We start from the raw sequence: 13,971 nt of genomic DNA, 5'->3' as shown, positions 1-13,971 counted from the left end.
AAGGATTTAGTATTCTTCAGATTTAGTGTTTTAGTGTTTAGAGTTATTGATTTAGAGTTTAGAATTATCCAAGGGTTAAGAGTTTATAGTTTAGAGTCTAGGGTTTGAAGTTTAGTATTTTGACGACAGCGTTCAAATATTTTAACTTTTTTTCTTCATATATGAAGGTTTATGGTTTAGAGTTTAGGATTATCTAAGGGTTTAGAGTATACTCAAAGGTTTAGTATTTATGGTTTAGAGTTTAGTGTTTTTTTATGATGTTAAAAATATTTTAAATTTTTTTTGTGTAGCTACTATTATTTTCTTTTTTACTTTTTTATTTTAAAAATAATATAATTTGATAATATTTTATTTTCTTTTTTAAAATATATCAATTATGAAATAACTGATTTTTATTGGTTGATGCACCTACATGTTCACCGTAGGGGTGACCCAAGAATAATTCTTAACTAGATTTTGACCCGCTCGACCGAACGGGTGTCAATTTTCATTTCTTTATCTTTTTTGTACTAAATGTTAGACATGATTTGCAATGTGTATGCTAATATAATATTTTGAGAAATAACACTATGTTTAATTACATCGAATAATTCTTTTCTGCGTCTACAATAAATCCTATGACCGATATTTATTGGACATCATAAAAACAAATCCAAAATTTTTATAATTAGATTTATATATAAAATATCTAAAAAATAAAATTTTTGAATTAAAAGTAAGAAAAATAGATAATATGAGTTAGTATGGTATTAAAAATTGATATATTAGTTATAACATCTGTAAGAAAATAAAACAATTGTAAGAAATTTATTCCATAGAATATTTGATTTGTATAATTATATCCATAATTTCAAAATAGAGAAGGTCTATGTACTGTAAAAATATTTTATCATGTTAGGAAGGATTGTAGCCGTCTTGGCCGATTGTACATATCAACTTAATTGATTTATGAATATAATATTTAATTGTTATTGCTTCTTGGTTAACTTTCTAAATAATATTGTTATACTAAAGATTATGACGATACTAAATATATGAATTTAAATTTGGTTAGCAAGATTTAAAAAAACATATATTTTTTTTGAAAATTTTAAATGGCTAAATAGGTAGGAACGTGATCTAAATTCGTAATAAGTGTTTATTTATATAAGTGATAATATAAATTTTTAAAATTTACTTGATTAAATAATTATTTAATATGACATTTTTAAAATTAATAATTTATAGTTTATATTGAGTAATTTTATTTTGTCTTGTAAACCATCAATGGTATCATTCATACCTTTTAGAATATGATTTGTATATCCGTAAAAATGTATTTTAGTTCTTTTATGGATCAAAATTTTATGATAATGTATAAGAAAATTGTTGTATATATTATTTAAAATATATGGTGCTATATAATTTATACTTTCAACATTTATCATAGTATGAACTTACATTGAGGTATTATTTATATGAAAATATATGTAAGATAATAAATTTATATATTATATAAATGATTCTTTTTATGTGACTTTTATTTGTTAGTTATTATAAATAAAAAATATAATTATATAAATTTAAAAACAATATTTTTCTTAACAATTTAAAGTTAGGTTTATTAATTATTGTTGTCATATATTTTTAGTTATAATTCGATTTTGGAAATGCATTAATTAAACATAAAAGACAAAAAATCATAAAATGTAAATTAACTAATAATTTTAGTGGCATGCCATTGTAAATAATTCTGAAAACTAAGGGTAATTTATATTTGTACTCCCCTTTTAATTGATTAGATTAAATAAAAAAACACTATTTTCATTAAACCCCAATATTGGACAATTACAAACGGTTTCAGAAAACACTAAAATCCAAATATACCAAAACAAAAAAGATACGATTTGCTAAATAATGGACATATGTTTTTCTCTGGAAATGGGAATGGTCAATTTATTTTTTGAAACTAGAATGAGCACATGTTCCACATGTAAAAGACTAAAAGAGGGTGCTGATACATAAGAAAGCGACATATATATATATATATATATATTATGTTTTCAATCTATCCGCAGAATTGAAATCGACGATAAGCAATTCCATATGACTTTTGCATCGTATTCTTTTTAATTGGTGAAGGAAAATTTAATTATTTTGGTTTGTTTAATCTCTGGTTTGGTTTAAAACCAATTGAATCTATATATGTTGATGATTAAAAATGGTTTTTAGAACCAGAAGAATAACAAACATAACAAGTGTTTGCATCCTATTTTGAAGAATACATCGAATCAAGGAAAGTTTTACTACTTTTGGAATCAAGTATGTACTCTCGATTCAAACATAAGGACTGATAACCATCACATGGTGGCCCAGTGGTAAGCGCCAAAGAGGAAGCGCCCTGGGTTCGACATGCGGTGGCCACCGGGGCTAGCGTTAAATCGCAAGAATACGTGGGTTGCCGTCGGCCTCGTGGGATTAGTCTGGGCGAAGCCTGGGACCCCCACGGTTATCAAAAAAAAAAAAAAAAAAAAAAAAAAAAAAAAAAAAAAAAAAACATAAGGACTGATAAACTTGCACGAGGTGCCGACGCAAACAATCATATTTTGTTTTTTTATGGACATAAAGTCCCCTAGTTGGTTAGCAAAGTCTTAATCAAATTTATTCATGCCTATGACAAAAATCAACTTTATAACTTGTGATTAATTTTAAAACTAGTGAGTATAATGATTGACAAGTTAGGCGGCAAAAGCTGATTGAGATAAAAAAGTTATGGACAGATTTTGAGATAAATAAGTTATGAACAAATTTGACGAATAAAACAAGACGAGACAGTAAACAATGATTTATATGGCTGTGCAAAAACATACTTAAATTTATATGATCATGCCAAAACATACCCAACTTATAATATTTTGACAAAATCATATACCGGTCGCCAAATCAGCTGCCATGTCATCTACTTTTGTTCACGTGGATGCAACGTCAGCTAATTTTGTTGACGAAGATGCTATATGTATAATTTTTTTTAACTAAATAATTTTGTTATAAAAATATTTTTTTTTAGAAAATGTAAAATTTATATTTTTTATTATTTAGTTAAATTAACAAAAGTTATTTAATTAAATTTTAATCTTATATAATAGATATATTCGTAAATGTTTCGATCCAATCAAAAACCGTCCTTATAAGAGTTATATATGTATTGTAATGATTCAAATCCAATGCTAGTGTTGGAGACGTGTTACTCTTGATTTAATCATGGTTGTGTTAATCTAAACTTTTTAAATGTAAACAACATACTCATGATTAATAAAACGTAACCTGATTTATAAAGTGTAACATAATTTATTTTTACGCTTTACTAATCAAGGGTATGTTATTTAAATTTAAAACAATTAGATTAAATGTAAATAATACAATCATGATTAATAAAGTGTAACATGATTCATTTTTACGTTTTATTAATCATGAGTATATTATTTACATTTAGAAATTTAGATTAACACAACCATGATTAATCAAGAATAATACGTCTGCAACACTAGTATTAGATTTGAATCACTAAATATATATATAACTCTTGTAATGACGGTTTTTGATATGATTGAAATATTTACGAACATATCTCTTATATAAGTTAGAATTTAATTAAGTAATTAATTAATATTTGTTAATTTTACTAAAAAAATATAATATTTATATTTTCTAAAATTTTATTTTTATAACAAAGTTAAATATATATTTTTTAAATTATACACATAGCATATTCATCAGCAAAATTAGCTGACGTTGCATCTACACGAACAAAAATAGATGACATGGCAGCTAATGTTGCGACTGGTGTATGATTTTGCCAAAAACTATAAGTTGTGTATGTTTTAGCATGACCATATAAGTTCATGTATGTTTTGACACAACCATATAAGTCGGGTATGAATTGAACATATCGCGATAGGTTGGGTATGAAATGACCGTTTTCCCGGGACTAACCATAACGATTTCAAGATTACATCTTGTTTTTTTATCTTTTAACATTTCACAACATTTTTCACTTCATCTTATCACTGAACTTACATTTAAACTTTACACAATACAATTATCTTTTGATAAAATTTGGTACTATATTTTACTGATTAATTAATATTTTATGTTTTCAAATTAAATAAAATTAGTATTTATTTATAAAGAATTTAGAATAATGATCTTCTTGCAAAAAATCAAAATCTCTAAAAATTTACATGTTATATCGGTGGTTTCCACCTTTTCTTTTTCTTTTTCTTTTTCTTATTCATATTGAATATTTTATATACCGAATCATCTATACTATCAAATATCATTTTTTTCCCATCGTTCTCTTTATTACTTTGGTTGTTCTATTCCAGTTTGGTTATCCAGACCACCTCAAGTTTGAGTAATAGATCAGCCTTTCGATGTTAAAAAAAAATCAAATATCATTTTTTTTTTTCAAAAACACATAATTCTTTAATCTTTTATTCAATATTCCCATTGCAAATAATCTAATATAAATATGTAAAACCCCACCAAACTATGACTTCGTGCTAGATAACCACAAATTAAAAGTTGTAAACTTATTTCTCCACGACACGATAGTTAAAACTTAATTATCCATAAACCATGATTTTAAATCGGTTTATTGGTTTTATTCGGTTTACTCTTAACCAAACTAATTAAAATTAATTAACCCAAACAAAAACTCAATTTTATATATAATTGTTTTTCTTTTAAATTGATCATCTTCTTCACATGTTTCTTTCTTCTCTTTCTTCAAGGTTGCAATGGTGGAATTAATGCTCTTTCATGATCAAACTTTTCTTCATAATACTATTCATCTCTGTTTCAGTTTTCTGGTGAGAACAAAAACAATAAAAGGCAAAGGTCCATGATAAATGAATTATTTTGTGCCAATCTTACTACACAATATCAATGCCTCCACTGCTGTCGTCTAGTAGCCGGTTCCACAATCTCCACTCCTCCACGGACATCTAGTCAAAAACGCAGTTCCTCTGGTAGAAGCTATGTCGCCATGAATCATCATCACATGACGTCTTTTACCATTGTAGATTCAATTATCGTCTTCCTCCTTGTGTTATTCTACTGATTTTTCATCTCTTTCTTCTGTTTTTATCCATTTTTTTTGTTACAAATCAGATAACTTCAAACATGAGTTACACCAGAGGCATTTGATGCTTTTCATTTAATGAATCATTGAATTTGAGATGTTAATGGAACAAATGTTGACCATAGCTTCAGCTGGTTTTTTTTTCCGTTATTGAAGAAAAAATATAATGTTATAATCCATAGTATGGATTGTGTGGATTGCCCATAACCAAGACCAAGGAGATTTACATCCGACCCGTCTATCCGACCCGTCTACATTCCGTCACACCGGTCCATCTACATTCCGTCCAAGACTAGTCAAGATGAAGACTCATTCAACCAGAACATTTACGAGCTTTGACCAAGTCTTGATATTGTAATGAATGTAGTCAATGTGTATTCAATGTGTAGATTCTCATTTGATGTAAACCCTTGTATGATCCCACTATATATAAGTGGCAAGAGCTAATGAAAAAGACACAACTTTCACAGCAATCACTTCTCTCATATTATAACACGTTATCAGCACGAAAAGCTCTCTCTACCTGAGAAATCTCTCTCCACCGGAGTTCCCTTTTTCCGGCCAGCTCCTCCGGCGCTCAGCCTTGTTCCGCCGGCGACTCCTCTCTCTCTCTCTCAGTTTCCGGCCAGCTCTCAGCCTCTTACTCAAGGTGGTCCATTCAAATTCCTAGTTGAGAAAAAGGTAAACTAATCAAAACCTTAATCAAAATCTAAAATCTAAGAACAAGTTTATAAGACCACTATATGATCATATCCTGGATCTATATGAATCCTAAAATCTTATAAAAATCTGTTGTTCTAAATTATTATCTAAAATATTATTCTTGAATCAAAAGTTCTATAAGTATATTGATTTTAAAATTATTCTGAATCTCTAAAGTCTGTAAAAACTTATTAAATCACATAAAGATCTATATGAATCTTGATTATAAAACTTTGAATCTAATAAATTATGTGAAATCCTAAATCCCCTTTTTGGTTTGTAAGTCATTAATCGGCTCTCCCTTTATCCTATATGATCCGGCCTTAAATCTGGATTTGTCTAAAGGATTAAAACCAATAATCAGAACTTTTGTTCATCCGCATCACCAGCTGTTCCAGCAGGTTGTATAAGCCGGTTATCAATACCTCACCATCAAAACCCTTAAACCAGCCAGATATGTGCCTCGTTGACCATTACACATATCAATCTTTATCCTCTTGCTTGGTTTTTCAACCAGCAAAATCAAAAATCCAAAAGATCAAAAACCATCGATCCCTTGCTGTGTCATTTTCGGCCAGCCCCCCTAAAATTCAGTCAACCAAAATAAAATCGATAATAAAACCAATTGATTGCATATTTTTGACTGTCATTGCTTGCTTTGTAACTGATAAATTTTTGAAACATTTTAAATGCATATTTTGACCATTGATATTTATTTTTGCAACTGATATGATTTTTATAAATGCAAATTCGATTTTATAAATGCATATACGATTTTCTTTGACTAGGTATTTAAATATTATAACCTTTTTTTTTGTCATAAAAAATACAGACTCATATTGACTCTGTACACCAAACCGGTAGCTCGGCATCCATGTGAATGACAAAAGACGATTGTTGTCTGGCACTGCGTGCTAAACGATCCGCCCTTGAATTTGCCGTCCTTGGTACATGAATGATCTGTGAGCTGTGGAAGCTACTTTGTAAACTCTTGATATCCTCCAGATAACTTGCAAACGCCGGCCACTCTTCTGGTTCCGAAACCATCTTCACCAACTGTGAACAATCCGTTGCAAACGTAACCTGAAATTGACGTAGATTCCTCATACATTCCATCGCCCAAATCAATGCTTCCACCTCCGAGTGGAGGGGAGACAAACTTGCCCGCACATTTTGGGCCCCCATTAGTCCTTCATAACCTTCGAGAGTACTGAACCAGCCTTGTCCCGAAAAAGAATCTTTATCCTTCCACGAACCATCTGTAAAGCACCATCTCCTGGAATTGAGGGAGGCTGATGTACCTGCGGTGATATGGAATGTCGGGTAGTCAAATCTTGGGTCGCAGCCCACATAGTAGATTCCGTCTCAGCCAGTTTTAGCGTATCCCTGGCATCAACATCCAGGTTACTAAAAACTTTGCTATTCCTTGCTTTCCAAATATACCATAGGATCCACACAAACTGATGATCATTCATCTTGGGTAAGACTCTCCAGAATAAATGATCCATATTAGTAAACAATGATTCCGAGGGGAAAACATTTGGATTTGTTGGTATAGCTGATAATGCCCATATTTGCCGCGCTGGAGGACATTCAAAAAATACATGATTTAAAGATTCCTCAGCACTTCCACATCTGTCACAATTAATTTCCCCTTGCATTCCTCGTGATTTTAAATTCTTTTTGATCGCAACACACCCTGAGACAATCTGCCATAGAAAATGCTTCATCTTTGGTGGGCACTTGACCTGCCAACAAAAAGCTTTCAAAGCATCTACCGTCGGTCCATAGAAAGCTAGTTGCTTTTCTTTATCGGGGTAAACCCTTTCCACCTCATCGCCTGATTTAACCGTATATTTTCTATTTTTGGTAAAATGCCAGCCATCCTTATCTTCAATACAAATCCTACTGAGAGGTATACTCTCAATAATCTTTGCATCCAAAGGATCCACCAAAGCCCGAATCGCTTGTAAGTTCCAAGTTCGAGAACCTGGAATAATAAGCGAATCCACCGTAAGTTCCGGAAATAAATTGTGATTATTTTTGTTTGCAGGTCTCGGGCGAGTGGTTGGGAGCCAAGGATCATTCCATACTGAGATAGATGAACCCGTTCCCACCCTTTTAATTAGTCCTTTGCTAACCAGAGATCGTGCAGATACTATACTCCTCCAACCATATGAAGGGGAGTAAGAACGGATTGGTTCCAGGGGTGAAGCGTTCCTGAAATACCGACCCTCGAATACTCGAGCGAATAGAGTATCCGGTTTATTTATTAGATGCCAAAGTTGTTTTCCAAGCATTGCCGTATTAAAATTCAAAATATCCTTGAAACCTAGACCACCCTCCTCCTTGGGAAGACATACCTTATCCCATGATTTCCAGTGCATACCTTTCGTACTGCCCCCGGGACTCCACCAAAATTTCGCTACCGTACATGTAAGCTTCTTTATAGTAGTTTGTGGTAGTCTATAACAGGACATTACATGGTTTGGTAAAGCCGTAATCACCGACTTAATAACCACTTCCTTCCCGCCTTTAGTAAAAAACCAAAAAGTCCACCCATTAATTCTTGTGTCTACTCGATCTTGTACAAAACCAAATACTTGTACCTTAGAACCACTTATGTTTTCTGGTAATCCCAGGTACGACCCCACACCTCCTATGTTCGGAATCCCCAATATATCCCTCATCTCTTGCCTCCTATCTTCCTCAATCTTATGTCCAAATTGGATTGACGATTTTTGAAAATTAATCAGTTGACCCGAGACAGCCTCATACTCCTTTAGAATCCTGAGAATAGTCCCACATTCATCCTTCTGTGCCTTACAAAAGAAAAGACTATCATCTGCAAACAGCAGGTGAGATATTGATGGGCAAGCTCTTGCTACTTTCATTCCATCAATTGTTTTCCTTGTTCCGCTTTCTTGATATTTGCAATTAGCGCCTCTGTACACAAAATAAAAAGATATGGGGATAGTGGGTCCCCCTGCCTAAGTCCCCTTTCTGGAGTGATAAGTCCCTTTGGTTGACCATTTAGCAGTACCCGATACTGAACCGAAGAAATACATCCCATCATCAGTTTTGTCCAATGTGGATCAAAACCTAATTTATTAAGTAGAGCTTGAATAAAGTCCCATTCCACTCTATCATATGCTTTACTCATATCCGTCTTTATTGCCATATACTTGTTTTGACAAGATTTATTTGTCCTCAATCCATGAAACATCTCTTGAGCAATCAGAATATTATCTGAAATCAACCTTCCTGGTACAAAAGCCGATTTTGTTTCCGATATAAGTCTTGGAAAACATATTTTCAGCCTTTCACAAAGCACTTTTGATATGATCTTATATCCCACATTAAAGAGACTGATGGGTCTTAATTCTGTCATCCGTGTAGGTCTCTCCGTTTTTGGAATCATGCAAATATTGGTAAGGTTTAACCTTGGATCCATATCTCCTGTAATAAAAAAATGATTTACCAATTCCACCAGGTCATCTATTATAATGTGCCAAGAAATCTGAAAAACAGGGCAGTCATTCCATCCGGTCCCGGAGCCTTCTCTGGATGCATCATAAATAAGGCTTTTTTCACCTCTTCCTCCGTTGCCACCCGGAGAAGACGTTGATTCATCTGATAGGAGATAGCTGGCGTTACCTCCTCCAAAAAATTATCAAAATTGGAAGGATCCGTAGTCGTGAACAGATTCCCGAAATAATCCACGGCCACCTTCTCCACTCCATCCACATCCGTTACCCAAGAACCAGCCTCATCATAAAGGCCGACAATCCTATTGCGAATTCGTCTTTGCCTTGTGAGTGCATGATAAAAATTAGTATTTAGGTCCCCCGATGAATACCACGTATTTCGACTTTTCTGATGCCAATACTCCTCTTCATCCTTATATGCATCCTGCAATTTCTTGGAGACTTCAATAATCTCCTCTTGAGATCTTGAATCATCAGTTTGTACCTCTTCCAATGCTTTTTGAAGCTCCACTATTTTTTCCTTCCCATACGGTGGGTTATTTTTCCTCCAAGCCGCAATCTCATGTATACAGTTACTAATTTTAGAGACTATGTCCTCCGATATGCCTGGACCAGACTCCATCCATCCCGAGGCTATAGATTCCAAAAGACCCTCTTGCCCAATCCATCTTTTATCAAATCGAAATTGTCCTTTTCTCCTACATACCTTATCTTCAATGAACGCCACTATCGGTCGATGGTCTGACCCTACCATTCCTAAGTATTCCGTATACGAGATCGGAAAAAGGGTATGCCATTCCTCATTGGCTAGTGCACGATCCAATCGACATCTAACTGTAAAAGCCCCTTTCCCCTTTCCTCTCCTACCTTGCCACGATATTTTATTTCCTCGTGCCGGAAATTCTAGTAACCCACTGTTCCTTATCATGTCATTAAAAGGGATAAAAGAACTGGCGCTCCGTAACGCCCCTCCCTCTTTCTCATGGTTACCAGTTATTTCATTTAAATCTCCAATAATAAACCATGGATCTCGCCAGCCCGTACCGTGTCAATCTCTCCCATACCTGTTCCCTTAGCTTCTGTACCGGATCACTGTATACGAAAGTTAAAAAAACTTTTTTTACCAAGAGTGACCGCTTCAACATCTATCATTCTATTGCTCGTATACAAAACCTGTACCTGAAATTCATTATTATAGAAAAGTGCTAAACCTCCACTTCTCCCATTCGGATCCACCGTAACTAAATTATCATAACCAAAATGTGCCTGAAGACCATGTACAAACTCAGCATCTTGTTTTGTTTCTGACAAAAATAGAAACTCGGGTTTATATTTGTGCCAAATATCACGAAGATAGCTCATAGTCCATTTACTCCCCACACCCCTACAATTCCAACTTAGAACTTTCATATTAAAAATTCTTTATATAGCTCAAAAGAACTGAGAGAGACAGATTTAATGATATCTTAATCTCTCATAATAGCCAATAAAACAGCCATCCATTTCCTCATATTCCATATTAAATCATCTATTTTACACCAATTTCTAATCTCCATGATTTTAACAAAACTCTGGCTGCGTTTCATCTGACAAAACCATCGCCAACAAAATGAATTCCAGTCATTAGAGAGCCACAAAAACTCATATTTTAAACTCTGAATGATTGGCCAAAATGTGCCCGTCATTGCCATCTTGTAACCCAAACAATTCCTACACTTCCATATAATATACTTCATTTCCTTTAGTATCCAATCGGGCATAAGCCATAATCCAATCCACTCTGTAAACAATACCAATACACCTTCTCCAACTCTCCATATAAGTAACAAATTGAAAATTATTTTCATACACCATTCCCCACAATACCATTTAAAGGACACGTCCCGTTGTTTCCAAAGCTTCCCTTCCTTAACACATATTATTCCCGTTTGTATCACCCATTGCTGCCCATCTTTCAGAGACATATGCATCAAACCAGAAAACACATTAGTGCCCATATTATTTTCGTTGCCATAATAAACCCATGATACCTCTCCATATGTTACTTTCATAACCCACACTGAATAAAAAACGCCAAAGCTCAAATGAAAATAATCACCAATACACAACCTCAAATAACCATACTCCTGTGATTTTATTATTTGAATAAATAAATTGACACAGAAATATGTGGAAACCACAACAACCAAATGAAACGCAAACAGACCAGAAAACTGAAACAAAATACTCATGCTCATCGAGATTATTAGAAACATAAAGCAAAACCCAAAAACAAGACCCAACTCCTGTTTTAGAAACATCTCAGAAGGGCTGACTTGATTCATAAAAACTATGGCTTTTGATGCACAGCCATAAGGTTTGAAGCAACCTTACTCTCCTGCTGGTACCTATTGTCTCCCGGACGATTCCCTGCCTTAGCCGGAGCCTTCTTGCGGGGGGGAAGCAAGGGCTTTAGCACTTCTCATTTTTGTGCTTGCGGCAGTGCTCAAAGTGGATTTAAAGAGACGCTTCTTGGTCACTTGCTTCATAAACTCCCCCTCAATCTGCTGTCCCTTATCATCCTCCGTCACCGGCGGTTCCTCAGTATCGTCTAGCACCGCATGTTCCTCCAATTCTGCGTTTATCGCAGCTACCTCCTCCTCGGTGAGATCCGGTAAGTTGTCAACTACCTCTAGATCATCCCATTCCATTACTTCGTCCTCACCTATCTTTAATTGCCCCTCCACCAAAGTCTGAATCTGTTTCAGTCCATTTACTGCATCAGTGGGATCCGATATCACCTCATTTCCAACTGCTTGTGTATTGGCCAACTGCGCCTGGAAGCATCATGTGACCCCTCCCCTCGTACCTAATCTCTCCTTCCTCCTCCACATCTTCATGTGACCATAGCTGGCGTTGTTGATCACCTTTTTGCTCTGTAACACCTGGTTTGTTTCCCTCCTGGTCGCTCGGACGAGACTCCTCCCGCATCTGAGACTTGGATCTTGACCCTTCCCCATCACCTCTATTATTTCCGTTGGGACCGTAAGGTTTCCTGTTACTCCGGTCACCTTTTCTCACCCATTTAGCATCAGTCTCTTCACCCATCTTGCCCTTCCCCTTTCCATGGTACTCCCTTGAATCTCTCTCACGATTCTGTTGTGCTCCATTCTCATGTATGGCCACTCCCTTATAGCTTCTCGCCCTATCGTCATGCTTATGTCCTTCATTCCAACTACCACTTCCTTGTCGAACCTCCGTCTTTCTCTCGGAGTTTTGCTTGAAGCCTTTCGTCAATGGACACTTTGATTCATGGTGGCATAGACTCCCACATTCCTCACAGTAACCAAATAACTTTTCATACCTCAATAGAATATGCACCTCCTCGCCATCGTAGAACTCCCCACCGGTGAAGTCCACTGAGGTCTCAAAGCATAATTCTTTAAAAGCATCCACCACCACGAGCACTCGCATTAGTTCCAAATCCACCTCAACCACTCTTCCAATAGCATCTCATATGCTTTCGAATGTGGGCACCGTCCTGAACTCCTTAGACACACCAAGAACCCGAACCCAAAACGGTATCTCCGATGGATAATTAATCGATCTCTTCGGTTGCCACTTAGCCACGGCTATCATCCAATAATCGAAATGATATGGCTGCAGCTTTAAGACCCCCTCCATATCTTCCTCCTTCTCAAACTCGAACTGGAACTTACCAAGTCCCAAGTCCTTCCCTATCACCCGATCTTCCAACTTCCAAATCTTCGGAAGGTTAGAGAGCAGCGCCTTCATTTCCTGAGCTGGTGGATTCATACAACGTCCCACCAAGATCCTTGAGAACGACTTGATCAAATCGGAATTGTCAAAGTGTGCCACCGTGATTTTCAGCCTCTTCCGTGTTCCCTCACCATTCCGTAACTCCCCCATTGACCCCACTAATTGCCCCTGTGCCATTGAAAACCAAAACTCAATCAAGCTTTCTCCGCGAAAACTAGTTGATATAAAGAAAAAGTTGGAACCGATGAGAAGAGCTTCCAAAGCAATGCAAATTATATAGTACTCCCTTGTTTCCCTTTTCACTTCCTCCCCAGAATCTAAATCAATCATGTATTTATCACCAGTGATTTTACACAGACTGATTCCACCACAAAGATATTTCATCCATAAATTCGCAGCCCCCAATTTTCCAAAGTAAAAGTGACCCTTGTTCAACTTTGTGAACTGGAAAATCTTAGATTGAATACCTTGGTCTCCCTGCGATTGCCTCATCATAAAGAAGAGAATCAAAATCCAACCAACCGAGGAAACCACCAGCTCTAGTATCCCCAATGTTGCCTTATCTCGCGCTCCCACAATCATATCACGATTCACCATATCTCGTCCATTAAACCATCCCCGATATGCTCCCCCTCTCTGGTTCCTTTCAACTCGGATCGAATCAATCGAATCCAATCGAGAAAGGAAAAAAGAGACCTTCCCTCTCTCCCCGTCTGCCTCCGTTTTTCCTTCAGATCCGAGAATCACCTCTATAATTCCCGGATCCCAATCACACGAAACCATCGTTCTCTCTCAATGTTTCCTTTTTGTTTCGATGCAGTTTTCCTTTTGCGTTGAATATTATAACCTATAGTCCTGATTTAAATTAATATGACATAAAATGAAATAAATTATAGTTTG

General features: G+C 35.3%; 1 protein-coding gene across 1 annotated transcript; it reads right to left on the bottom strand.

Annotated features, from left to right (window-relative positions):
• Positions 1-11,427: 11,427 nt before the first annotated feature.
• Positions 11,428-13,914, bottom strand: LOC108835564 (uncharacterized). The gene is made up of 2 exons (XM_018609089.2): positions 13,539-13,914; positions 11,428-13,239 (listed from the first exon to the last, which is right to left on the bottom strand). The coding sequence occupies exon 2, from the start codon at positions 12,763-12,765 to the stop codon at positions 12,094-12,096; it is 672 nt and encodes a 223-aa protein (XP_018464591.2). The 5' UTR covers positions 12,766-13,239; positions 13,539-13,914; the 3' UTR covers positions 11,428-12,093.
• Positions 13,915-13,971: the final 57 nt, after the last annotated feature.

The sequence above is a fragment of the Raphanus sativus genome, chromosome 1 (genome assembly GCF_000801105.2).
Source record: "Raphanus sativus cultivar WK10039 chromosome 1, ASM80110v3, whole genome shotgun sequence".
In the NCBI taxonomy this organism is placed as follows: Eukaryota; Viridiplantae; Streptophyta; class Magnoliopsida; order Brassicales; family Brassicaceae; genus Raphanus; species Raphanus sativus.
The sequence above is the reverse complement of the archived record's forward strand: the minus strand, read 5'-3'. Positions and strand labels throughout refer to the sequence as shown.